This window comes from Micrasema longulum, unplaced genomic scaffold (assembly GCF_059751315.1).
Source record: "Micrasema longulum isolate JH-2025_06_02 unplaced genomic scaffold, ASM5975131v1 h1tg000850l, whole genome shotgun sequence".
Lineage (NCBI taxonomy): Eukaryota > Metazoa > Arthropoda > Insecta > Trichoptera > Brachycentridae > Micrasema > Micrasema longulum.
Window position 1 is genome coordinate 75813 of NW_028278042.1, and position 25848 is coordinate 101660.

General features: G+C 34.0%; 2 protein-coding genes across 6 annotated transcripts in view; one reads left to right on the forward strand and one right to left on the reverse strand.

The window, feature by feature from the left end:
- The window catches only part of LOC148278627 (translational regulator orb2-like), a 273697-nt gene that overhangs the window by 39134 nt on the left and 208715 nt on the right, over window positions 1-25848 (reverse strand). The window lies entirely within an intron of this gene.
- LOC148278628 (cytotoxic granule associated RNA binding protein TIA1) overlaps window positions 1-25848 on the forward strand; it is a 106756-nt gene that overhangs the window by 33357 nt on the left and 47551 nt on the right. For all 4 annotated transcript variants that reach the window (XM_088231125.1, XM_088231126.1, XM_088231123.1 and 1 more), the window contains exon 3: window positions 21192-21279. In XM_088231125.1, coding sequence (XP_088087251.1) covers window positions 21192-21279 — 88 coding nt within the window. The remainder of the gene's footprint in view (window positions 1-21191; window positions 21280-25848) is intronic.

Genomic DNA, 25848 nt, shown 5'->3' on the forward strand with positions numbered 1-25848 from the left:
TAAACACTACGTATTTATCAACAATATTTTGAGTTTGTCCAATTTTTTGTAGACAAGGACTGGATTCAACTCCCTGGGGAGCTGTTTATATTAACATATTACAACAGAGATGAAGAACATTTAAGAGAAGGTAATATAGAAGTCTAGGCATCTACATGGCTTATGACCTGTCAATGGCTGGTTTAGCCAGCAAAATTTGGACAAACTCAAAATATTGTTGGTAAATTACCTGGTCCACGAAGAAGTCATCATGTCAACATTGACAGGTCATAAGCCCTGTAGATGCCTGGACTTCTATATTACCTTCTCTTAAATGTTCTTCATCTCTGTTGTAATATGTTAATATAAACAGCTCCCCAGGGAGTTGAATCCAGTTCTTGTCTACAAAAATTTTAACAAACTCAAAATATTGTTGATAAATTACCTGGTCCATGAAGAAGTATAGAAATTGAAAAAATAATATTTTCAAGCGTTGCCTAGTATGTAGGTGAAATAATTCAATTAGTTGAATCTCACCTGCATAAATAAAGGTTTCAACTCTTTAACTTCACAACCATCAACAGAAGAAAGAATTGAAGGAATATAGATGTTCAAATATAGGCAGAATGGTGAATGTTACACAGTGTGTAGAGTGGCTACTTAAACCAGCCATCGACAGGTCATAAGCCCTGTAGATGCCTGGACTTCTATATTACCTTCTCTTAAATGTTCTTCATCCCTGTTGTAATATGCTACGTATTTATGTTTATAATTAATTTCTTTACATCTATATTATTTATTTTACAAAACGCACAATGAAAGAACAAAAACTTAACATAAGCTATACACTTGTGGAGCAGTTGATTCAATATTGGTTTGGGCGAATGAGACAATACATTTTACTACTACCTAGCTCCACTATCCATTTTTTATAGCCTTTTTGAACATTTTTTGGTTACTTATTGTTTATAAACATACCCCCAAACTCCCTAAGTATTTACCGCTTTTTCATTTCTTGAATATATATTTTTATCCCTTTTTATTTCCTTGAGTCTCCCTCTTATCAAACTCATTATCTGATCCCACATTCCTCATTGTGTCATATGTATAACATAATGTCCGTTTTTTATATCAATGTGCAAGACGAAGTTTGAATTACGCAATTATTTAAGTAGGTAGATTTTTATAGATAGTTTATTTCGGCATTAATAACTAATTTTCCGTTTTTGGTTGAGATTTCTAAGTTTGCTTTTTGTACTGTCATATGATGTTATATAAACCGTAGACACCCTCATTCGAGGGCGGATCGACATTGAAGCTACCTAGCGCTAATGGCAGCACAAATACAAAAAAATATTTTTTTTTCAAAATTGCGATCTGTCGAACGGAAACTGTTAAAATGTCACCCAAATTCATAGATTAGTTTATTTGTTGTAGTCGAACAAGCACTGCAACAATACCATCAACAGGAAGGCCAAAAGAGGTGGTTACTAAAGAATAATTAATGGTAACTGCAAAAGTCAAATATCTAGGCACATACTGACTGATAATTGTAAAGACGATCAGGACATAGAGAGACAGAGAAGAGCCATTAATGTCAGGGCCTCTATGCTAGCGAGACGCTTCTTTCAATGCAGTAACGAAGTGAAGAAAATCATATTTACTTCGTATTTGACGTCCATGTATACAGCGGAACTTTGGAACAACTATACGCAAGGAGCGTGGAATAAATTAAGGATCACGTACAACAACTCATACCGACAATTATTCGGATTGCCTAGGTACTGCAGTGCCTCTGAAATGTTTACAGCTGGACGAATAAACACCTTCGCTGCCCTGCTTCGCCAAAGAGCCCGGAGCCTATGGGAACGCCTAAAAAAGTCTAATAACGAAATTCTCCAAGCCACTGCAGAGTGGATCCAATCACCGTTGTTCAAGCGATGGCGCGATATGTTAAGACCACCATAAGTGCTGCAATATAAAATTTTATTTTATGTTTATATTTATGTTTATTGTTATATTTATTTTTATTGTTATATTTTTGTTTATATTTATATTTATGTTCATGTTTATATGTTTATATGGTAGAATTGGCTCTGCACTTTATAGCCATTTTACTGGAATAAAAATTTAAATAAATATATCAAGAAAATCCTCGATATAGTTATGAATGATCACCGAGTGAAGTTGCGTGAGATAGTTGAAATAGTAAACATCTCATATGAACGTGTGTTCAATATTTTGCATGATATGAAAAGCTATCGGCAAGATGGGTGCCGCGTTTGCTCAGTGTCGAACAAAAACGAGTTCGAGAGACCACTTCACAGCAGTGTTTGGACATGATCAAGCGTAATCCTGTTGATTTTTGGCGTCGATTAATAACTGTTGATAAAACGTGGGTGCATCATCGAAACCAAAAATCAATCGAAACAATGAGTGGAAGCTGGTGGAAGTGCTCCGAAGAAGGCAAAGGCAGTGAAATCGGCTGGCCAGGTTATGGCCACTGTATTTTGAAATGCACTCGGAATATTGCTCATCGACCATCTTAAAAAAGGATCCACAATCACAAGAAAGTATTATCGTGCGTTGTTGGATCAATTGAATGATCCAATCAAGGAAAAACGACCACATTTGAAGAAGAAAAAAGAGCTCTTTCTTCAAGACAATGCACCGGTTCACACAGCATTAGATACGATGCTAAAATTACGTGAAATACACTTCGAATTGGTTGATCATCCACTTTATAGTCCAGATTTAGCTCCTTGTGACTTTTTTCTGTTTCCAAAGTTGAAAAATGGCTCACAGGAAAAAGATTCAGCTCAAACTAATAAGTGATTACCGAAAAGAGGTTCCCGAAATCGTATTATTCAGATGGTATAAAAAATTTGGAATATCGTCTTCCTAAGTGTGTCCAAGTACAAGGAGACAATGTTGAGAAATAAATGGTTTAAAAAATAAAAAATATGTCTTTTTCCTATTTAGGTAGCTTCATTTTAAATCCGCCCTCGTAATTTACTAGTTTTAAATGTACTTTGTATAATTATGATCGCGTGTTTGCAAATATAGGGGAGGATAAGATAAAAAAAAATAATTATGCTGCAATTCTTGGCAACCAACGGGGTGTCAACATGAATGGAAAATCGATAGAGTAACACATTTTTATTTTTATTCCTGAAGCGTACATACATATTATATGTGATCTAATTATAACATTACACGCATATTTCGTTTATAAATTATTCAATGCGTATGCCATTACCCGCCCGTTCCTGTCATATGACCGCCGTGGCCGTTGAAAATTACATTTAATTATTCAATATCTCCTTTTTTATTAATCTTTTAGAAATAAAAGACAAGTCATACGTGCTTCTCGCTAACAGCAAAGGAGACCCGCAATTCTTGGAAACAAGAGTCTTTGATGTGTGCAAGAAAAGCCATTTATTTATTTATTTTAAAGAAACAAACAGTCAACAATGATATAATAACAACAATATTTTGAGTTTGTCCAAATTTTTGTAGACAAAGACTGGATTCAACTCCCTGGGGAGCTGTTTATATTAACATTTTACAAACATTAACAGATGAAAGAATTGAAGGAATATAGGTGTTCAAATATAGGCAGAATGGTGAACGTTACACAGTGTGTAAAGTGGCCACTTAAACCAGCCATTGACAGGTCATAAGCCCTGTAGATGCCTAGACTTCTATATTACCTTCTCTTAAATGTTTTTCATCTCTGTTGTAAAATGTTAAGATATAAAAACATAAAAATACAGTTTAAAGACAGACCAGCGAAGTTTCTAAATAAAAATCATACATATTATTAAATTGTGTTACAACAAAAAGATGTGTTTATGTGTATTAGTGTGGGAGTAAGTGTTCAGGAGTGTGCATCATTAAATAGTAAGTGAGATCGTATCGCAGCCAGAAATAATAAGTATTAATTTATTTTTAAATAAATTAAGGGGTATGTAAAATATATCAATAGATGAAAAAATATATATTATAGTTGGAGCAAGAACAATAGAAGAAAGAGTGTTGTGCATAGTTAGCGCTACAGACTAGCAGATGGAATAAATACTTATTTCTTGTCACGCGAAAGGGGACATTGAGATTAATTTTGGAGAGTAGGTTAAAAGAGTCTACTTTATTATTTAATAATTTATGTAAATAGCATAATTCAGATGCAGCTTCGCTACTTACCGCCTGTGGTCCATTCTGTGTTAGAATCCGTTTTTCAAAAATGTCTCAAATGTCTGTTAAAATTTTTTAAACATTACAAAAAATCCATGAAAAATATGTTAACAACATGTAGAAATGAAATTGTTAGGAAATTGTGAGGAGGCTAAATTAGCTGTTCATAATGGAGTTCTGGTACCAACCCTAATGTATGGAAGCGAAGCATGGAGTTGGAAAAAAAGGGACGAAAGTAGACTGAATGCCGTTGAAATGCGATCCCTCAGGCGAATGTGCGGAAAAACAATGTATGATAGGTGCCCTAATGTCGAAATTAGAGCAGAATGCAAGGCTGAGTTAAGCATTATCGACAAAATTAAGAAAGGTCTTTTGCGATGGTTCGGTCATGTGGAGCGAACGAATGATGAAAGAACGGCTAAAAAAATTTATGATGCGAATGTGTCTGGTTGTAGAAGTCGAGGAAGGCCGAGAGAGACATGGCATGATCAAGTACAACAAATTCTTGAAAGTGGTCATGTGAAAAGTCGGAATAATCGACGTGCGTGCATGAGAAGATGTATGAATGTGAAGGAAGCAAAGGAAGTGTGCCAGGACAGAGTGGTGTGGCGTTCTATCCTCTCTGCCTAGCCCTCCGGGGAAATGGCGTGATGGTTAGTTAGTTAGTTCGTTAGTTAGAATTCACTGAAAAAAAATGATGTTTGTAAAAGTTAAAATACAAACTTTTTTGATTGAAAAAAATAGAAACTTCTCCAAATTTTTTGGAATATGCATTTCAGTCTAATGCAACCCATGAAAACACATATTTGCTTCTACCTTTTTTTCTACTATAATATATTGAAGATTTAATGATTTTTAAACCTTGAGTACGTGAATTAGAAGATTTTGCAAAAAACCGCACGTAAATCTGTAGAGCCATTTTAGAGTTTTTGCGAGACACAGCACGGCGATTCATTTTTATATATATGGATCATAAAATTAAGAATAGTCCAGAAGGAGCGTAGAATCATATTTGAATACATCGGACTGTGTCCAATAATTTCCCCACTTAGACACACTTTCGCCGCGCGCATACGTTAAGTCGCCGGGTAATGTTACTTGATGGGAAAAAAAATCATAACACAAATGTAAGGTAAAAAAAAGCAATCTGTTAATTTCTCTAAAATTTTATTGTGCACGCGGACACATTGATTGACAGAACGGAGTAGATAAGTAAAGGGTCATTTAATAAGAGTAATTGAATTTATGAACTTTGAACTTAAAATATAAAACAAATTTTATTTGACACAAAACGAATATTTTTACATCATGCTAAATAATATTTGATGTTTTAAAGATAATGTCGTTCAAATGTCCCCCACGGCGTTGTTTAATCCGAGGTCTAATTTTCATAAGTTATATTATTTTATGAGCAAAGTAGGGTAAAAAAATTCTACCCTGGCAACACTAACGAAATTTCCATTTTGTTTCTTCGACAATCTGACAGATGAAAAAATAATTCAATTTTTAAGTAATTCATTTGCTACTTCAACATTCATTTGCTAATTACGCATGAAATGTGATTGCATCCTGTTTCTTTAAGATCCTAGCAGTATTTCTATACTTTAAAAAGACACAACACGGCATGGTTGAATTCAAATCAGGAGTTGCGTATTGAGTGACGTCTACAAAGAAACTAATGGGGCAAAACGTAAACCTACTAATTTATGAGTAGTTGAGTCGCCTTCTGTTTGATGTGCGTATGCGGTTTCTGGACTATGCCTTATCCTATGATATATATAGAAGATTAAAAAATAAAAGAAATTGATATTCTCTAAAATGTAATTTATCTCTCTAGAAATATGTTAAACAAAATGTTTTTTTTTTGTATTTTTCAAATCTGTTTAATTCATATGCGTGCTTTTTCAACCCCAATTTTCCGAATGCTGAATTGTTTTTATAGCCCCTATCATAAAACAGGGCTGTTTTTATATGTGTTTTATCGATTGTTTTATCTACGCTGTCCTGCAGTCCAATTTATCGCGCGCGCCTTTTTATCCATAATTTTTTATCGCTTTATGCTAGTTATGCGCAAAACCTATTTACAACTTCACGTTTGACGGCGAATTATAACACAGATCACCCGGGCTTATATAAAATAACATTTATCTACATGTGTAAGAATTTTATTTAACAACAGAAACAGATTAATTGCTATTTTGACATCACTTTTATTCGCATAACAATTTTAACCTTTTTTTGAACAGAAATCCAGCTTATTTATACAAATTTTACTTTTCAAATCTGTTGTGAAAATGTTTATTTGAATATATCTAAGCTGATGTTTCCATGACTGATTTAAGCTGTGAGCAACTCGATAAACTTGAACGCCTTCAGAAAACATGCATAAGGTACATTTTTGGTCTTAGGAAATATGACCACATTTCTGAATATCGTTAAATTCGACAGCGGAGAGACTATCACTCCCTCTCACTTCTGTACAATGTACTTCATAGTCCTAACGCTCCTATATACCTGCGTGAAAATTTTCAACGCTTATCAGTTCATGGTTTACCTCTTCGTTTTAATTCTCAAGGCATTCTCTTTATACCCATCCACAATTCCTCTTTCTTCTCTAACTCATATAGTGTCCATGCGTCTCGACTGTGGAATCATCTCCCATCCACCATCAAAGATCTGTTTATCTGAAAGAGCTCATCCAACCTCTTTCACAACACGGACTATCACTTCGTTCTAGTAGCGAGAGAACCCTTTTAATACCCTGTAATCGCTCTAATTTTCTTGCCTCCTCTTTCACAGTAGTAGCCGCTCAATTGTGGAATAATCTACCCACTAATGTCAGAGACGCCCCTTCTTTATTTACATTTAAGTCAAGATTGAAATGTCACTTTCTAAATATTTAAATTGTTCCATTATCCTTCTTCTTTCCTTCCCATCCCCTCTCCTCTCTTCAAAGTATAGGGTTAATTTTTTGGTATATATATTTATTTTTGTTAATCTTTGCTTTTAATTTTTGTATAAAATTGTAAGATTCAATATGTCCATGTATTTATAATTTTCTCAAACTGAACGGTTTGGGTAGGCCCGCATATATGTATATATAATGTATATGTATATAAAGTGTCAAATAAATAAATAAATAAAGATGTTACTACATTATCTCTGTTTAAATCACGTTTGAAGAAACATCTCCTTTCTCTTCCTTAATCTCTCCTCCTTTTCTCTTTCCTCTTTTTACCTTTTTCCCATTGAGTAATAGTTTTGATTTAAGGTAATATATAAAAAAAATACGTTTGTTTATATTTTTATATATCTTTAGCTTTTTAATTTTAATTTTCTATTGAATATGTTCTGTAACTTGAATTATAAAAAAAAACTATAATTTCATTGGTTGGTTGGTTGGAAGAAATTGCCATTTGGCAATAAGCCTGCTAATGTACAAAAAGTTAAAAAAATAAATAACTAATTATCTAAAAATACAACTTCACCATTTAAACAAATAAGAGAGATATGTCAATTCATATTTTTTTTTATTTTACTTTTCTAGCTAGTTTTTATTTCATGTTATTATAAACATATTTTATCAAAACGGTTTTTTCTTTCTTGAGATATTATGTGGGGAATTTGTAGGGAATCGGGACTTTGTTTTCTCCCCATTTGGGTAATTTGAAATAGATATTTGGGGAATTTGGAAAATTAGCATTGGCAATGCTGCATCGATTATATCATTTAGTATGCCGACCATATATATGGAATCAATATTAGTTCTACGTTTTTGTAGACTAGAAATATTTAACATGGACTCTATTTCAGCATGAGATTAATTACCTCTGTTTAGTCCAAGCATCCACGCTACTTTTCGAAGTGAGCGATGTTGGACCGATTCAATGTGATTTATGAGATTCACATAGAATGGAGACCAGCCCACTATTCTAGGAGGCGTACTCTAGAAGAGGGCGAACAGTCGAGCAATAAAGAGTTTTGATTGTACGGACATTAGTAAAATCAGAGGATATTCTGTTAATGAAGCCAAGTAATTTCAGTGATTTATTTACTGTATTATCTATATGCTCGTTGTATGTCAGTTTATAGCCCAAAACAACTCCTAAATCTTTGATGGACATGCATGCTTCCGCCTTCTATTTTGTTGAAAACCAACTCAACACAGTTCTCTTGGCTTCGTAGAGTAAGGGAAGCATTTATTTTTTTTGTAACATTTATCTGTATATAAATAAATAAATAATGTTTAAATGTTGCCTCAAACAAACAGTATTACGAGGGCGGGTTGATAATGAAGCTACCTAGCGCTAGATGGCAGCACAAACACAAAAAAAGATTTATTTTTTCCAAATTGCAATCTGTCGAACGGCAGCTGTTAAAATGTCACCTAAATTTATCAATTAGTTTATTTGTTGTAGTTGTTTGAAGTAAACATTTTTTGTGTTTCTTGAAAAATTAAAAAAAGCGAATTTCATGCAGTAATTAAACACTATTATTTGAAAAGAAAAAAGGCGAAATAGACTAAAGAAAAGCTCGATAAACATTACGGTGAGTCTGCTTCGTCAGATTACATGGTCAAATATTGGATTGCTGAATTTAAACGTGGCCGAACAAGCACTGCAACAATACCATCAACAGGAAGGCCAAAAGAGGTGGTTGCTGAAGAAAATATCAAGAAAATTATTGATATAGTTATGAATGATCTGCGAATGAAGTTGTGTGAGATTGTTGAAATGGTAAACATCTCATATGAACGTGTGTTTAACATTTTGCACGAACATTTGCATATGAAAAAGCTATCGGCAAGATGGGTGCCACGTTTGCTCAGTGTCGAACAAAAACCAGTTTGAGAGACCACTTCACAGCGGTGTTTGGACATGATAAAGCGTAATCCTGTTGATTTTTGTCATCGATTAATAACTGTTGATAAAACGTGGGTGCACCAGTATACACTTAAAACCAAAAATCAATCGAAACCACGGGTGGAAGCTTGTGGAAGTGCTCCGAAGAAGGCAAAGGCAGTAAAATCGGCAGGCAAGGTTATGGCCACTGTATTTTGGGATGCACTCGGAATATTGCTCATCAGTTATCTTAAAAAAGGATCCACAATCACAGAAAAGTATTATCGCGCATTATTGGATCAATTAAATGATGCAATCAAGGAAAAACGACTACATTTAAAGAAGAAAAAAGTTCCCTTTCTTCAAGACAACGCACCGGTTAACACAGTATTAGATGCTATGCTAAAATTAGGTGAAATACACTTTGAATTGGTTGATCAACCATCTTATAGTCCAGATTTAACTCCTAGTGACTTTTTTCTGTTTTCAAACTTGAAAAAATGGCTCGCAGGAAAAAGATTCAGCTCAAACGAATAAGTGATTACCGAAACGAACGCGTATTTTAAGAGATTCCCGAAATCGTATTATTCAGATGGTATAAAAAAGTTGGAATATCGTCTTACTAAGTGTGTCGAAGTAAAAGGAGGTTATGTTGAGAAATAAATGGTTTTTGAAAAAAAAAGTTTTTTTCCTTCTAAAGCAGCTTCATTTTCAATCCGCCCTCGTATAAATGTTTTTTTTGCCATCAGAAATTTTCACTTTTCCATAATGAACATTTCGTTTGAAGACTTTTCACACCACTGTACATTCACCCTAACCCCATAGTGAGTGGCACGTATTGTATATACAAACGAGAATATAGAGATATTCAATTTCCCGGCTTTTCTGACTTTGTTCCAATTTTAAAATTTCAGGGCTGCCAATTTTTTCTGCCGTTGCATTTTTTTTTTTTAATGATTTGCAACAGAGATAAAAACACCTTACAAAAAGGAATATGGATGTCTAGGCAATTACAAGGCGTATGACCTGTCATTGTCTGGTTTCAGTGGCCACTTTTATATATAAATATATATATAGTTATATAAATATAGTTGAATAATTTATATAGCGCCATTTTTGTGAAAATCACCTCAAGGGCGCTGTACAATTAATAAATATCCCAGTACGTCTTGCAGCTACAGAGCGCATGGACGGTTGGGATTCTAGTTCCTCGTTTTCAATTAAGATCAATAAAAAATTATAACAGATAGGAGCTAGATTACAGGACGTCTTGCAGCTACAGAGCGCATAGACAGCTAGAAATTTAGCCCCCATTTACACATTTTAAAATTTGACAAATAAATTTAGTGTATTAATGATACTAAAAAAAATAATTTGAATAATAAAAAGGAGTAAGATTACAACACGTCTTGCAGCTACTAAGCGCATTGACGATTGGAATTCTAGACCCCATTTATAAAATTTAGGTATTTTTAAGTTGGTATATGAAAGCTAGATAACCAATCATACGGTTGAACATTCATCATTCGTTCTATGGTTAAACATGTATATTCTTTCAATTTTTACGTTTTTTGATATTTTCTGCCATATTCTCCCATCAATGGGAAGTAGCGTTGCTAACCCTGGTAGTTGAAATTGTCAAATGTAATACCAACCTACCAACAATTCTTTCAAAGTAATGCAGACTACAATTTGTCAAATAAATAATAATAAATGCTAAACTATAGAAAAAGTCGATCATACAAAATATCTTGGTATGTACATTGATAGTTACTTAAGGTGGAACATACACGTAGATAAGACGGCAACCAATCTAGAAAAATGATATATTTATTTAAAAACATTAGAAACATCCTAAGCAAAACAACTTTAATTGATGTATACTATGCTCTAGCACAATCAACTATCAGTTACGGAAAAATAGGATGGGGAGGAACAAGTAAAACCACATTAGAGCCATTAATAAAAGCCCAAACAGCCTTACTAAGAGTAGCTAACAAAAAGCCTTACCAATACTCTACAGACAGACTTTTTACAGAATTTCCAGTACTAGACATAAGACCAATATACATTAAGACAATTTTAAGACATTTCCATCAAAATCCTGACAGACATAATGACAGTAAACAAATTTACGACACTAGGCAAATACAAAAGTTAATACTTCTGCTACCAAAGAAAAAAAAACAAATTTCGGACAAAGGCATTATACTTTTCTGGCCCCTAAGCTATACAACTTTTTAAACAAAGACATATTGGCGAACAAAATGAAAAACAATATTAAAAAGACTAGACAGGAAGCTGAGGAATATGTTTCATATATTAAAATATAATTTTAGTTTCTTGAAAATCCTTTTTCGTTTTATTGATGTAGGTATGTTATTATTTCGGGTTTAAATCGGGTTGTGGTCCTGTGGCTAGTGTCTCGGACTCACGGACCGAAGGTCCGCGGTTCGAATCCCACTCTACCCCAACTCGATTCCATTTTCTAATAGTGAGTTATTTACAACTCGTTGAAAATGGCCCTCAAAATTAAATATTTGGGTAAATCATAAGAACGCAAATATTTCTTTTTCTCTAAAAAAAAAAAAAAAAAATTTTGTCAATTTTATTGTTTCTTTTGAATTTTCACAAAATTGATGTGAAATTATGTAAAATTATGTATAAAATAAATAATACACTAAAACACTCCGGAACGTGCCTGTGGGCCAGTGGAGTGGTTACATCCATAAATAAAAATAAAAATATATTGAATGTACCGTACCTATTGTATAATCATTATTTTAACTATGTATTTGTATTTTATATTGGATCAAATAAATAAATAAAATAACTAACTAACTAACTAATCATCACGCCATTTCCCCAGAGGGGTAGGCAGAGAGGATAGAACGCCACACCACTCTGTCCTGGCACACTTCCTTTGCTTCCTTCACATTCATACATCTTCTCATGCACGCAGGTCGATTATTCCGACTTTTCACATGACCACTTTCAATAAAATAAAATAAATATTTAGAATAATAGTATGATAGAGATGATAATGTTGTCTTGTTGCTTGGAAAAAATACGCGGGAGCGACGCGTACGCGACGAGAAAATCACCTTTGTCGTAAGGTTCTGTCTGCGCGCGTTCACACGAAGTGACAATGTTTTGCCTTACAGATTGCTGTTTTCACGTGGACAGCTTTTAAGGCTGAGATAATCTATGTAGACTTTTTTTGTTTGTTTTATGTACATAAAAGTAATGTCAGTGAAAATATTTTTTGGCAACCCTGCTGAGAATGATATATTTATTCAATGTTTCATTATTAGAAAGAGCAGAGCGGGCGGATCCTTATTGAATTAAGCTGAAAGAGAAGGGTATATGCATCTTTTAAAGTTAAGGGCTATACTCATGCAGTCTAATTATCCAAAAATAAGATCGAATTGTTTTTCTTTCCTAATTCATACCCAGTCGTACATGGGGCACATTGGAATTCAGTTTTGGGTTTTATTTTATTTATTTATTAACTTATTTAGAGTCAATATTATTTTGGTATGTATATATATTTACATATTTATACACACACAAATCTGGGTTTTTTATCCCAAGGGGGAGTAGGTATATTATTATTTATATCACTACAGAGATGGGTAGAATTTTTGTTTCAAGATTATGGATATTCGAGCGTTTACAGGGCTTATGACCTGTCATAGGTTGGGTTCAAGTGGCCACTTTTATGTAGAATTCTACAACATTCCCCATTCCGCTTTTTAGCGAATATCCATATCGGTGACATTTTTGGTTTTAGTATATATGTCATGAAACAGGGAAAGCTTTCGCTAGCGCGTTTGGAGCGCCATCTATGTATTTGATATTGAGGTTAAGTATTAAAGCAAATTACTTTATTTATGTAGCTAAGACTCTATCCAAGTAAAATTAATTACTAGTAATCGCCTGCAGATGGCTCTGCAATTTTATTTACTTAATTTTGACCAGATCATGTTTTTACACAATATTATTTTGGTGTGTATATATATATATGTTGTAGAATTCTACATAAAAGTGGCCACTTGAACCCAACCTATGACAGGTCATAAGCCCTGTAAACGCTCGAATATCCATAATCTTGAAACAAAAATTCTACCCATTTCTGTAGTGATATAAATAATATTATTTAGAGTCAATACAAAAAATCATTGCTGATTCAGACAGAATGATACGTTAACCTTTTTGAGCCTGAAGGTGAAAAAAAACCGCGACTTCCTGATGCGGATACCAGGAAGCCCCCAGCTAAAATGCCATAAATACGACTTTTCATTATGAATATCATGGTAGTGTTTATAAAACAAAAAAAATAAATTAAAATAACATTAACAAATTACAACAGGGATGGAGAATACCTTAAATAAGGGAATATGGAAGTCTAGGCATTTACAGGGCTTATGACCGGTCATTGGCTGGTTTAAGTTGCCACTTTACACACTGTGTAACATTCACCATTTTGCCTATGTTTGACAAACTCAAAACATTGTTGATTTCACTAACTGGTAGAAGAAGTGTAAAAATAAAAAAATGTTTTCAGGCGTTGTCTAGTGGGTGAATTGGTTCGGCCTGATAAATCTCATCATCATTGTTCTCTATCCGCACCCAATGGTGCATAGGGCACTGCATTGGTACACCGATCGCAGCGTATCTTGAAAATTTTTGTTACATGAAGGTAAGATGTTCAGTCTTACGCTTCAGGTACCAGTCCAGGGACTATAAAATATTATAGTGTGAAAACACTCTTTTAAATAATATTTTAAGCAACAATGTTTGAGTATGTCCAAATGCTTGCAGACTGGCTGGGTTTCCTCCCTAGGGGGTTATTTATATTTAAATTTATTTCAACAGAGAGGGAAACGTTTTTGAAAAGGGAATATGGAAGTCTTAGCTCTCTAAGGTTGAAATACATTTAAATAAACATTTAAATACTAAAATCGAGTTGTGGTCCTGTGGCTAGTGTCTCGGACTCACGAACCAAAGGTCCGTGGTTCGAATCCCACTTTACCCCAACTCGATTCCCATTTTCTAATACTGAGTTATTTACAACTCGTTGAAAATGGCCCTCAAAATTAAATATTTCCGTAAATCATAAGAACGCAAATATTTCTTTGTCTTTTAAAAAAAATATAAAAAAAATAAAAATATGAATAACTCCCTAGGGAGGAAATCCAGCCAGTCTACAAGCATTTGGACATACTCAAACATTGTTAAATTAAGTACCTGGTAAAAGAAGAAGTATAAAAATTAAAAAAATTGTTTTTGCCTAGTAGGTGATTTGGTTCAGCCGGATGAATCTCACCCGCGTTGTAAAGGTTTCATTATTTTACTTCACAAAAGTCAACAGATGGAAGAGTTGAAGAAATGTGGATGTTCAAACATGGGTAGAATTGTGAATGTTACACAGTGTGTAACGTGGCCACTTAAACCAGCCAATGACCGTTCATAAGCCCTGTAAATGCCTAGACTTCCATATTCCCTTCTCAAAAATGTTTTCCCTCTCTGTTGAAATAAATTAAAATATTTAAAGCATTCACTTTGTGGTAAAACATTTTATAATAAAATATTTTACATCAACCATGTCGGAAATCGAACCCAACACCTCTTGCATGGCAGGCTAACGCGCTGACCGTACACCTCGAGGTTGAAAAATTGATTAATCTCACCCACATGATAAAGGTTTTAGCTCTTTCACTTCACAAACTTCAACAGATGGAAGAGTTTAGAAAATATGAATTTTTTAACAAAAACAAAAGGATGAATGTTACACAGTGTGTAAAGTGGTCACATGAACCAGTGACTGTCGGACCATAACTCCTGTAAATGCCTACTCTTTGATAAATGATATTCAGGTGGTACTGTAAAAGGGATTGCACCAAATAGCTTAATCCGTGAGGCGAAACATATGCACCAAGGTGTATATTCTTAATTCTGTAATGTCCGGCCGGTAAAACAACTTTGTGATTACAAATTGATTGTAGATCCGGAATTAAAAAAAAACATTTTTCCTCTGTAGCAACACTAGATTAAAAACAAAGGGTTCCCTGGTCAATATGTTTCTTTTTTGGGTGATACTCTGTGTGTTGGATTCGTTCTGACGTTTCGGCTACCATTGCAGGAGCCATCCTCAGGGTAAAGTGTGTGTTAACAATTAAACACACACGGTATCACCAAAAAAAGAAACAACTTAATAACAGTGACCGTGAAAACCTTCGCATTTGGTTTCCTGACCTTTTTTTAAAAAATAGTGAAGGAGAATAAATTATTGTATTTTTATTTTGTTATGTCCTTTTTGTTTGGAAAAGAACTTGTTTATATGTACCCTATTTTAAGATTCAAAACAAAAAATAAAACTTTAAAAAAAGTGCGTTGTGAGAACGCGCCTTAAGAACGATCAAGATTAATCGACATAATTTATTTGAATTTAGAATGAAGAATGACAATTTGTTTTTTTTTCTAGAATGAATTTGCATGTATTCAAAATGTCTTTAACAATTCTCATTTGAAATGAATACTACCGCCATTATACAATTTTCCCGAAGGGGTAAGGAGAGGGGACAGACCGCCACACGCGTCTATCCTTACGAATATTCCTGGCTTCTCCCACGTTCATACCCCTTGTTGTTCATGCCCTTCGGGTCTGTCTGGTTTTGATATGACCAGAATTAAAAGTACTGAGAACTCTTTACAACTTCCTGGTGCAAAGCAGGCTCGAGAGTGGCTCGACGATTTGGGAGCCACATGAACTGAGTTACTTTCTTATGAAAGAGAAAATCCAAAAGAAGTTTCTGAGATATCTCTACATGAGAGAGTGCGGGTATTATCCTCGGCTCTACCAGACCGCGTTTCTCCAGGGTATGCTCGGCCACAACAGTTTAGAGACTAGAAGGAATGTATTTGACTACGCATTTTTATCGATTATTGCGCGGTATTGTCGATAATTATGAGATTATGATGAGCATTTGTTTGTATGTTCCTGATAATTACCTAAGACAGCGTCAGAATAGATTGTTTCATATTTTGATATACAGGAGCACCCTGCCGTTGGAAAGGCTATCGCTATGCAGAACAACGTCGCTCTGGATGTTGATCTGTTCCATGTATCCGAAGGGGTTTTCCCGAGCAGGATTCTCCTATTACTTTGACTAGAGCCCCATCATGTATATTTTATTTTTAAATAAATGAATTGAATAAAAAAATGGGTTTTTCTGATCATGCCACGTCTTCCTTGGTCATTCTCATCCCGAGTTAGCGTTCACTCTTGCATGTATCTGTTTTACCATTCTTTCGTCGTCCATTCGTTCTACATGACCAAACCATCTCAGTGACCTTTTCTTAATCTTATCAATTGTATGTCTCAGATTTGCACTCTCGCCTGATAACATCATTCGAAACTCTATCGTAGATGGATTTTCAACATATCTGTCTAAGAGATAACATCGCGGCCTCCGTGGTGTAGTGGTCAAGACGCTTGACTCACGCACGGAAGGTTCCGGGTTCGATTCCCGGTGAGAACACAAAAATAAAATGTGATTTTTCTCAAGCCTGGGTGCTCTGTGATGTAATTCACCACTGTAATTAGGCCTCCTGGCCTGTTGTGGTGCAAAAAAAATGTAAAATGTAAAAAAAAACATTTTAACTGCGTTTTCTCTGCTTTCATATTTCCTTTGTCAGTTCCATGTTTTACTTTATTACCTGAGTATTGGGACTACAACTCCGTTGTGCACTGCCAGTCTAACTTTTATTCAAATAACACGATTTAAATTTAAAAAAGTATGTTTATACATCATATAACACAACGTATTTTACTTTAATTTTAAGTACGAAATCGGGATCCTTTTCTTTATATTTGACACTAAAAAGGTTATATAAAGGCTTTTTTCCAGGTTTTAAAACGTAAATGTTAGGGTATTTAAAGTAAACTTTAAAATCTCCACCAAAACCGGAAAATTAGTAAACTATACATAAAAACCTACCTACCCAAATAATAGCGTAATTCAAAATCCTCTCTAAATCTCGCAAAAACAGATTTGAAGCATACTATCTGAATCCGCAATCTAAGCATTATCCATTGTAGTTGGTAAAACATAATTAGAAATCTCACATTTATTTTTTCAAAGTTGTGGATTAAACCATCACTCGTCTTTTATTTCTGTAATAAATTACAATGAGCTTCCAACAAGAATTTTCACTTACAAACTTAAATGTTTTTTTTAAAAAGCTAGGTTCGAGCCTCGGACGTCTGATTCGGGGTCTGCAACGCTACCGCAGTATCCCCAACCCGACTCGCTTCGTAATTTCACGTTTAATGTTTTGATCCCTCTGTGCCAAGTTTTGTTATAAATTTTTAATGTGCCTCCCCTCCGTGCGCCCGCCCCAGTCGACCCATTTCTCTGCGGACCCCGGCGCATTTAGTCACACAGTGACTTGCAAAAATAAAGTTTACGGGTAAAATGGTGGACAATGAGGCGTGACGTCAGCTAATGGCTCCTAAATGTCAGCTCTGAGCTTTTACTGGAAAACTCGAACGAAATAATTAAGAGCCAGAATGCATGAACATTGGCTGGCTGCTTATTGCCAAAAGGCAATTATCTCCAACCAACAAATAAAAGAATTGTGTTGTTTTTTTTACATTTTTAACAATATTTTGAGTTTGTATCTGCGACACGTAGCTATGAGAAGTTACCTTTATAGGTTTAAATTAAGGAATGATGACTATTGTCCATGGATTGATATTTCTTAGAGCAATCGAACATCTGTTATTTCATTGCCCATTTTTCAGTTTACAAAGCCATAATCTTTAAGCTAAATGCAAGAAAGATATATTTTTTTCTTAAAAGTAATTATCACGCAGGATTGTTCTAAAACATTGCAACAATGGTAATTGGACTCTTTATAAATTTATTTATTTTACAGAAACAAACAGTCAACAATAAAATAATAATATAAAAAAAAGATACGGTTCAAAGACAGACCAGCGAAGTTTCTAAATAAATATCATACATATTAAATTGTGGTACAACAAAAGGGTGTGTTTATGTGTATTTGCATGAGATAAAAAGTATAGGTGTGTGTGTGTATGTGGAATTAAAGTGTTTAGGTGTGTGTAAGTGTGAGCATCATTAAATAGCAAGTGGGATCGTATCGCAGCCAGAAAGAATCAGTCTTAAATTATTTTGAAATAAATTAAGAGGCGTGTTAAATATATCAAAAGATGAAAAAAAGCATTATGGTTAGAGCAAGAACGATAGAGGAAAGAGTGTTGTGCATAGTAAGTGCTACAGACTGGCAGATGGAATAAATACTTATTTCTTGTCACGCGAAAGTGGACATTGAGGTTAATTTTGGAGAGTAGGTTAAAAGAGTCTACTTTATTATTTTATAATTTATGTAAATAGCATAACTCAGATACTGTGCGTCTATTTTCAAGGGTAAACAATCCGTTTTGTAAAGCAGATTGTGGCTGTAAGTCCAAAGCGTTTTATTTTTTTCATAATCTAGGTATTTAAAAACGTTAAACATTTAAAATCCTTTCTAAGTTTGTTATGTATTGTGCTCCACACAACGGATGCTAACTCCAAGTTACTGCGTACAAAAGTGTTGTGTAAAGTTTTCAATGTGCTTGGTTTTTTAAAGGGTTTGGAAATTCTCAAAATGAAGCCCAGCATTTGGTAAACTTTTTCAACAATAGAATTTATGTGAGACCCAAACAGCAATCTACAATCGAGAATAACTCCTGAATCTCTAATCTCGCTACACCGTGATACAGAATTATTTTTGATCGTATAATTGTGCGCAAATTTGTTTTTATTTTTAAGTAAATGTCATCGAATAACATTTTGAGGTATTTATTCTTGTGTGGCTGTGATGTCACAGTAGTTGACATAAGATACAAGACTTGATATATCTCTCTAATTTTTTTAAACGAAGAATTCGTATTTTTTGTAATCTTCGAATCAACATTTTCACACCCGATTTGGAAAGTAAAATTTGTACGACTATGCGAAATGTTAAAACATAAAATATTTATCTTTGCTACGCAAAGAATGAATGTCCGCTAATTCAGCAACAGATCTATACAGATACCTTATATAAGAGAGAGCACGAAGATAGAAGTCATAACAAGGAAGACAGCGACGCTGTTCTACGGTGGGTGTTGTCTTAAACAGATTCAGTTTTCAGTCAGTTGATGACAGTGATGAGGAACGCACGCGCGTAACATGAAAGGCGTATTTGTGATTTTTAATTTATTTTGCTATAACAGGGCTAAATAATATGTTTATTCGATACACTATGGAAAAGTAACTATTAAACAATATGTCTCCATGTTATTTTTTTTTCAAATGTCCGAACTTTAGGATATTCCATCTTTTACTAGTGGTAACATGATGTTACATCACCGCGCGCAAAGGGATTATTTACCACAGTCTTTTAAGGGTTAATGTGAAATTGATTTTTATTACAGTAATCAATAAGACGATGCAGATCTTCTTGGATATTTACACAGTGCGATATATTGTTGCCATTGGCAAAGATCAACGATAAGTAGAGGTTCAAAAATTTTAATGCACTGACTTATATCATTAATATAGAGTAAAAATAGAATGGGGCCTAAATGGGAACCCTGCGGAACACCAGAGCTGCAGTATTTGAAACTAGATAAGGCACCGTTTATAGCTACTGCCTGAGATCCTTTTTAACGCAAGAATTCAACCACCTTAAAAGATCACCATGAATTCCATAACATTCCAGGTAAAGGTAAAAAACCAAAATCAGTGATCAAACATCTAATTTCCAATATAAACGATAAAACGTTTTCCGAGTACCTTAGCCTTGTATATGACACGCAAAGCTTCTATACTCAGGGGTCCAAATATATTTAATAAAAAACAAAAAAATTATCTCTGGCTGCTAAATTATTATACTTGTAGGATTTAGGTTTTTGCTGGGTGTGGTGATCCCGTCCCAGTTGGAGGTTGTCAGAGACGTGGTTGCGGTTTAAGTGCTGATTTATTACATGTCGAATAAGATACAGCACTTGGCTGTGTAGCACGAGCGTAGCGGCGATGATGGGTTCAAGAGACTGCACTTGAACTACATGCTGAAACTGTATGATTTCGTCGAGCTGGACTGACTGACTAAACTTGTTGGGCTGATTGACTTCAATGGCTCTGTTTATAGACGACGTTCCTTTGTTGTTCATTTCTTCGTGGTAGTGACGATGCGAATGTACTCCAGAACGATGCCTTCTGGTTTCAAGTGCATTACTCAAAGAGTTGCATTATACGTATGTATTGGATTCGATAGAAAATGATGACATTGCGTCGTCGGTCATTAGTCTACTTCAGGTGAACTAATTGAACATGTGTGTGTCATCGATTATGGACTATGGCCCTACATACTGGTGTAAAAAGAAATAAAAAAAAGAAAAGTTGTTTTCAGGCGTTGCCTAGTAGGTGAATTGGTTCAGCTGGATGATAAAGGCTTCAGATCTTTTACTTAATAAAAATCGGAAGAGTTGAGAAAATGTGGGAGTTTAAACATGGGTGGAATGGCGAATGAACCACGGCCACTTAAACCGGCCAATGAAAGGTCATAATAATAATATCGATCGGGTTGTGGTCCCGTGGTTAGTGTCTCGGACTCACGGCTCAAAGATCCGTGGTTCGGATTCCATTCTACCCCAACTTGATCCCATTTTCTAATTGTGAGTTATTTACAACTCGTTGCAAATGGCCCTCAAAATGAAATGTTCATTAGAACGCAAATATTTCATTTAAAAAAAAAAAAATTGGCAGATTTACATAGCGCTATTTTTGTATAAAATATCCTCAAGGGCGTTTTACAATTGTATACGTAAACTTACATTCTAACTAAGCCAAAGTGACAGTATATTTTCCCAAATTCACTCTGCTTTCATCATCTATCTGCCAGTTCCATGTTTCATGTCCATAAATGAATACCGGGACTAAAACTCTAAGTTCGCTGTTCATTTAGTTGCCTACATTCACTACCCTTTAACGTCTTTCGTCTGACGAAAACACATTTTACAAGTACAAAAATTCTTCTACATTAATATCAATGTCAAGAATTGTAAACAAAGTATTAACAATTCAAAACTAATAATTTTATATTATTTCATTGTTTCAGAGCATTACCACATATTTGTTGGAGACCTGAGTCCAGAAATAGAGACGCAAACACTAAGAGAAGCATTCACACCATTTGGAGAAATATCGTGAGTATATTCTATTTTTGTATTTTTGATTCGGATCTCACCTCTGGAAGCAATTTTCCCCAATACCACCTCAACCCAAGAACAAACTTCCTCTCTAGCAGAGTGGTTACAGACAGGGACCATTTACCAAACATACTTGTCACATAAGTAAGCCGGTTTTGAATAAACCCAAATCCTCACGAGTCACGATGTGTTCACGAGCTACGTGCATCGCTTCAAGATCTTCGAGGTCGACAGCTACCCATGCGATAGTGAAACACCCAAGATGTCCCTCGTCTGTTGTTGCATTGCCTCCTTTTCAGCTCTCAGAGACAACAGCTACAGACGCGATGCAGAAATAAAGGCAAAAACCTATGCGATGCTGGATTAGTGACCTTTCATAAAAAGCTCACACGATCTTACATGGTCAAGTTAGTGCAGGACATTGGAGTGCAAAACAAACCAAATAAGGACACAAAATGGCGAACACTCTTTTAGTGGATCGAGAGGCCTGTTGTTGACTGACTGAAGGGTTTTAAGTGGTTTCTTCTTTACAAGAGCAAAGACTAAAAAGTTCTTGATTGACCCATTTTATAATATTTCTCCTGATCTCAACACTTAAAGATAAAATAGAAGCTTCTTTAAAACAGATCAAATCCACATTGAGCCATATAAACCATGTAAATAATATGCAAGGTAAATAAAAAATGCAACTCCCATCTAAAAAAAAAAATGTACAAAAAACGAAACAATTATTTTTATTTTTTGTATAATTTTTTGAAAATTGGCGGACTTATTGCCAAATGTCAATTTTTTCCAATCAACCAATAAAATGAAATTTTTTTTTTTATAATTTAAGTTTCAAAATATATTCAATAGAAAATAAAAAAAAAGGTTAAGATTTAAAAAAATATATAAATAATTGGATTTGTACATAAATTACCTTACATCAAAATTATTACTCAATGGGAAAAAGGAAAAAAGAGTAAAGTAAAAGAGAAGAAATAAAGGAGGGAAAGGAGATGTTTCTTTTGGCGTAATTTAAACAGAGATACTGTAGTAACATCTTTGATGGCGGATGGGAGATGATTCCACAGTCAAGCAGCATGGACATAATATGAATTAGAGAAGAAAGCAGAATTGTGGATGGGTATTAAAAAGATGCATTTTGAATTAGAACGAAGAGGTAAACCATGAACTGATAAGCGTTGACGGAGGTATATTGGAGCGTTAGGACTATGAAGTACATTGAACAGAAGTGAGATGGAGTGATAGTCTCTTCTCTGTCTAATTTTGAGCGATTTCAGTTGCCTACGATAATCAGAAATGTGGTCATATTTCCCAAGTCCAAAAATGTACCTTATGCATGTATTCTGAAGTCGTTAAAGTTTATCAAGTTGTTCATGGCTTAAATCAGTCATGGAAACATCAGCGTAATCTAGAATGGGAAGTAGTAATATTTGTACGAGATTTTAAGAAGAGAGCAGACTTGATAGAGAAAGATATACTAAATGGCCACTACGAATGCCCCCTGCAACAGATGCATGAAATCAACCCAAGCACTCATTACTGGAAGCTCTATTCTTTCCTATTTTACCTCAACCCTGGAACAAACTTCCTCTCAAGCAGAGTGGTTTGTGGTTGGTAGCTTTTACCAAACATGCTGGTTAGGGTGAGCCGATACTATTTTTTTCCGAATTTTGAAATGAAAGGGGTCTAAAAAGTTGCATTTTGAATCACATTGAACGTAAAAATTATTATAAAAATATTTCATACTCTATTTTTTATTTCATAATATAAACAACTCCCTAGGGAGGAAATCCAGCCAGTCTGCAAGTATTTGGACACAATCAAACATTGTTGAATTACTACCTGGTAAAAGAAGAAGTATAAAAATTGGAAAATTGTTTTCAGGCGTTGCCTAGTAGGTGATTTGGTTCAGCCGGATGAATCTCACCCACGTGATAAAGGTTTCAGCTCTTTTACTTCACAGGAGTCAACAGATGAAACTATAGTAGTGGTTTTGTAAAATAATAAAATTGTGTAACACCAATAACAAAGTTTTATTTTCATAATAATTTATAATGAAGTGTTACGAAGCGAATGCCGATTTAATTAAAAATTATTTTTTTCTCATTACTTTACTTGAATCAAATGAAACAAATAAAATAAAAAAATATCATCTTAAAAGCGAAATTGACATAAGCTTTCTTGGAATCTTAAAGTAATCATTTTTTTCATTTCGGGATTTTTAAATGCCAGGTTTTTGACAGAGAAATGTCTTAATATTCCATTACATTAAGAATTTCGTTAAAGAAAACACAGTTTTATGTTAAATCATTATTGTTTAAAAGCTTAAGAAAGCTTTGGGAATTTTTAAATCGGGTAAGAAAATACAACATTCTTTTCTAGAGGAATAAAACAGACAGCTAGTCTACTTTAAGTATTTTCTTTTCATTTCTTTAGAAAAATATTATTTATATACGGAGATTTTTTTGTTTATCTTGAACAATACGTATTTTATTTTTTTTATTTTTTTTTTCTTTTTTTAAATTCAAAACAATTTTTTTTTTAAATTCCCGCCAAACTGCAGAAGCAGTTTTTTTGCAGGGATTTCTCTCTTTAAACATTTTTGTAACATAATATAATAAATGTTTACATAAAATATTTTTTTTTTAAAAATCTTAAAAATATCAATAAAATAAAAGTTTAAAAAAAATTAAATACAAGTTAATCAAGTCTTTTTTGAAAACGAAATATATAAAAAATAATAAACAAACACTTTTTTTGACACTGTTTTAAATTGTTTGGTTTCCCCATTTTTTTTTTTTTTTTTTTATAGACTAAACTTAGAATTTAAGAAAAAGATTTTTAAAACCAATTTTACTTTGTTTTTATTCATATCACTATTTTTTATTTCGTCCGGGAGTCTCTTTACTATGCGAGGGAGTATATACGCCCTGGTCCTCTCTCCATACGCATTTATGGCTCTTCTTTCTATGAAGTTTCCTCTCGCTTTTTGGCGCGTTTCATGCTTATGTGATATTGGCGTTTTATAGAAATCCATGAAGTCCTCTGTTACCAGGCGATAGTATATCATATTCTGTACCGTCAAAACTTTACACATCGGGAAAAGATTTTCGTAGTCATTTTGAGTTATTAAGTTGGTTTTACTTGCTAACATTTTAAGGAATCTAATTTGTAATTTTTTTATCCTATTTGTATACGTTGTAAATGTTAGCCCGTAACAACTCACTCCATACGATATAATTGACTTATGAACTCTGCAGGATTATTTATAGCTTCAAATATCTTCCGATCGCAAGATCTACTACGTATGCAAGGGAAGCGATTTTCTGATGAATGTCGATAAATCGAATGTGGTAGTTTTTGAATGAAATGAAAGTATTTAAATTTATTTCAACAGAGCTCCCTCTCAGAATCTCCCATCAACGGGTGATATAAAACTAATGTAGTAAACAAATAATATTGTTCACAATGTCATAGAGTTTATAAACAAAAAATTATCAAATTAATCAGTGAAACTTAGAGCTGGGGGGTTATTTTCCACGTATCTAAGGTGTTTTTATTTTATTTTATTTTATTTTATTTTATTTAGAAAACATACAGTCATACAAAATAAGTACTAGAAACAACAATTTTTTAACATAAAAAGACCAATTAAGTTTTCATAAATTAAAAAGATATAAACATTAAATGTGACAAAAAATAAAAAATAAATAAGAATTTTAAGTGAAAAAAGGATAATTGTTGACATTTGCGTTTTCCATAGAGGTAATAAATTAAAATAAATAAAAATACCGAATGCACACTCCGAGCCATCCACGCACACACATGAACGCACATATAAAACATACACAAACATATACATTACATATAAATGGATAGTTATCTAAAGTACAGATATGAAAACATGATCAATGAGGAACAGGACATTATTTATGACCTTTTCTTTCTAACTGCAACTAGATAACTTTTTAAACAAACTAAGCAATTAAATATAACTGAACTCTTTCAACTAAAATCAATCGATGTATGATAGGTGGAGAATGTCGAGATCGGTTAAGTGTGTAAGGCTGAGACATGCATCGTCGACAGAATCAAGAAAGGGGTGCTGCGTTAGTTTGGACATGTAGAGCGAATGGACAGTGAAAGAACTGCTAAAAGGATCTACGATGCAAATGTTGATGGATGCAGAAAACGAGGAAGACCGAGAAAGACATGGCACGATCGAGTCCATCGAATACTTGAAGATGGACATGTCAGAAGTAGGAATAATCGGCGTGCGCGCGTGAGAAGAGGTATGAATGTAAAGGAAACGAGGTCTGTATGCCAAGATAGAGTGTTATGGCATTCTATTCTCTCTGCCTACCCCTACGGGGAAACGGCGTGATAGTTTGTTTGTTTATAATTTATGATGAGAAAGTAGTTCTAAAAGGCACGTTTAAGCCGGAAGCAAACGGGGTTTCCATGGCAGTTAAATCCAGTCCTCGTCTACAAAAATTTAGAATTACTAAAAATTTAACAAGATGTTTTTTCATCTAAATTCCGCGAGTAAATGTGTATATT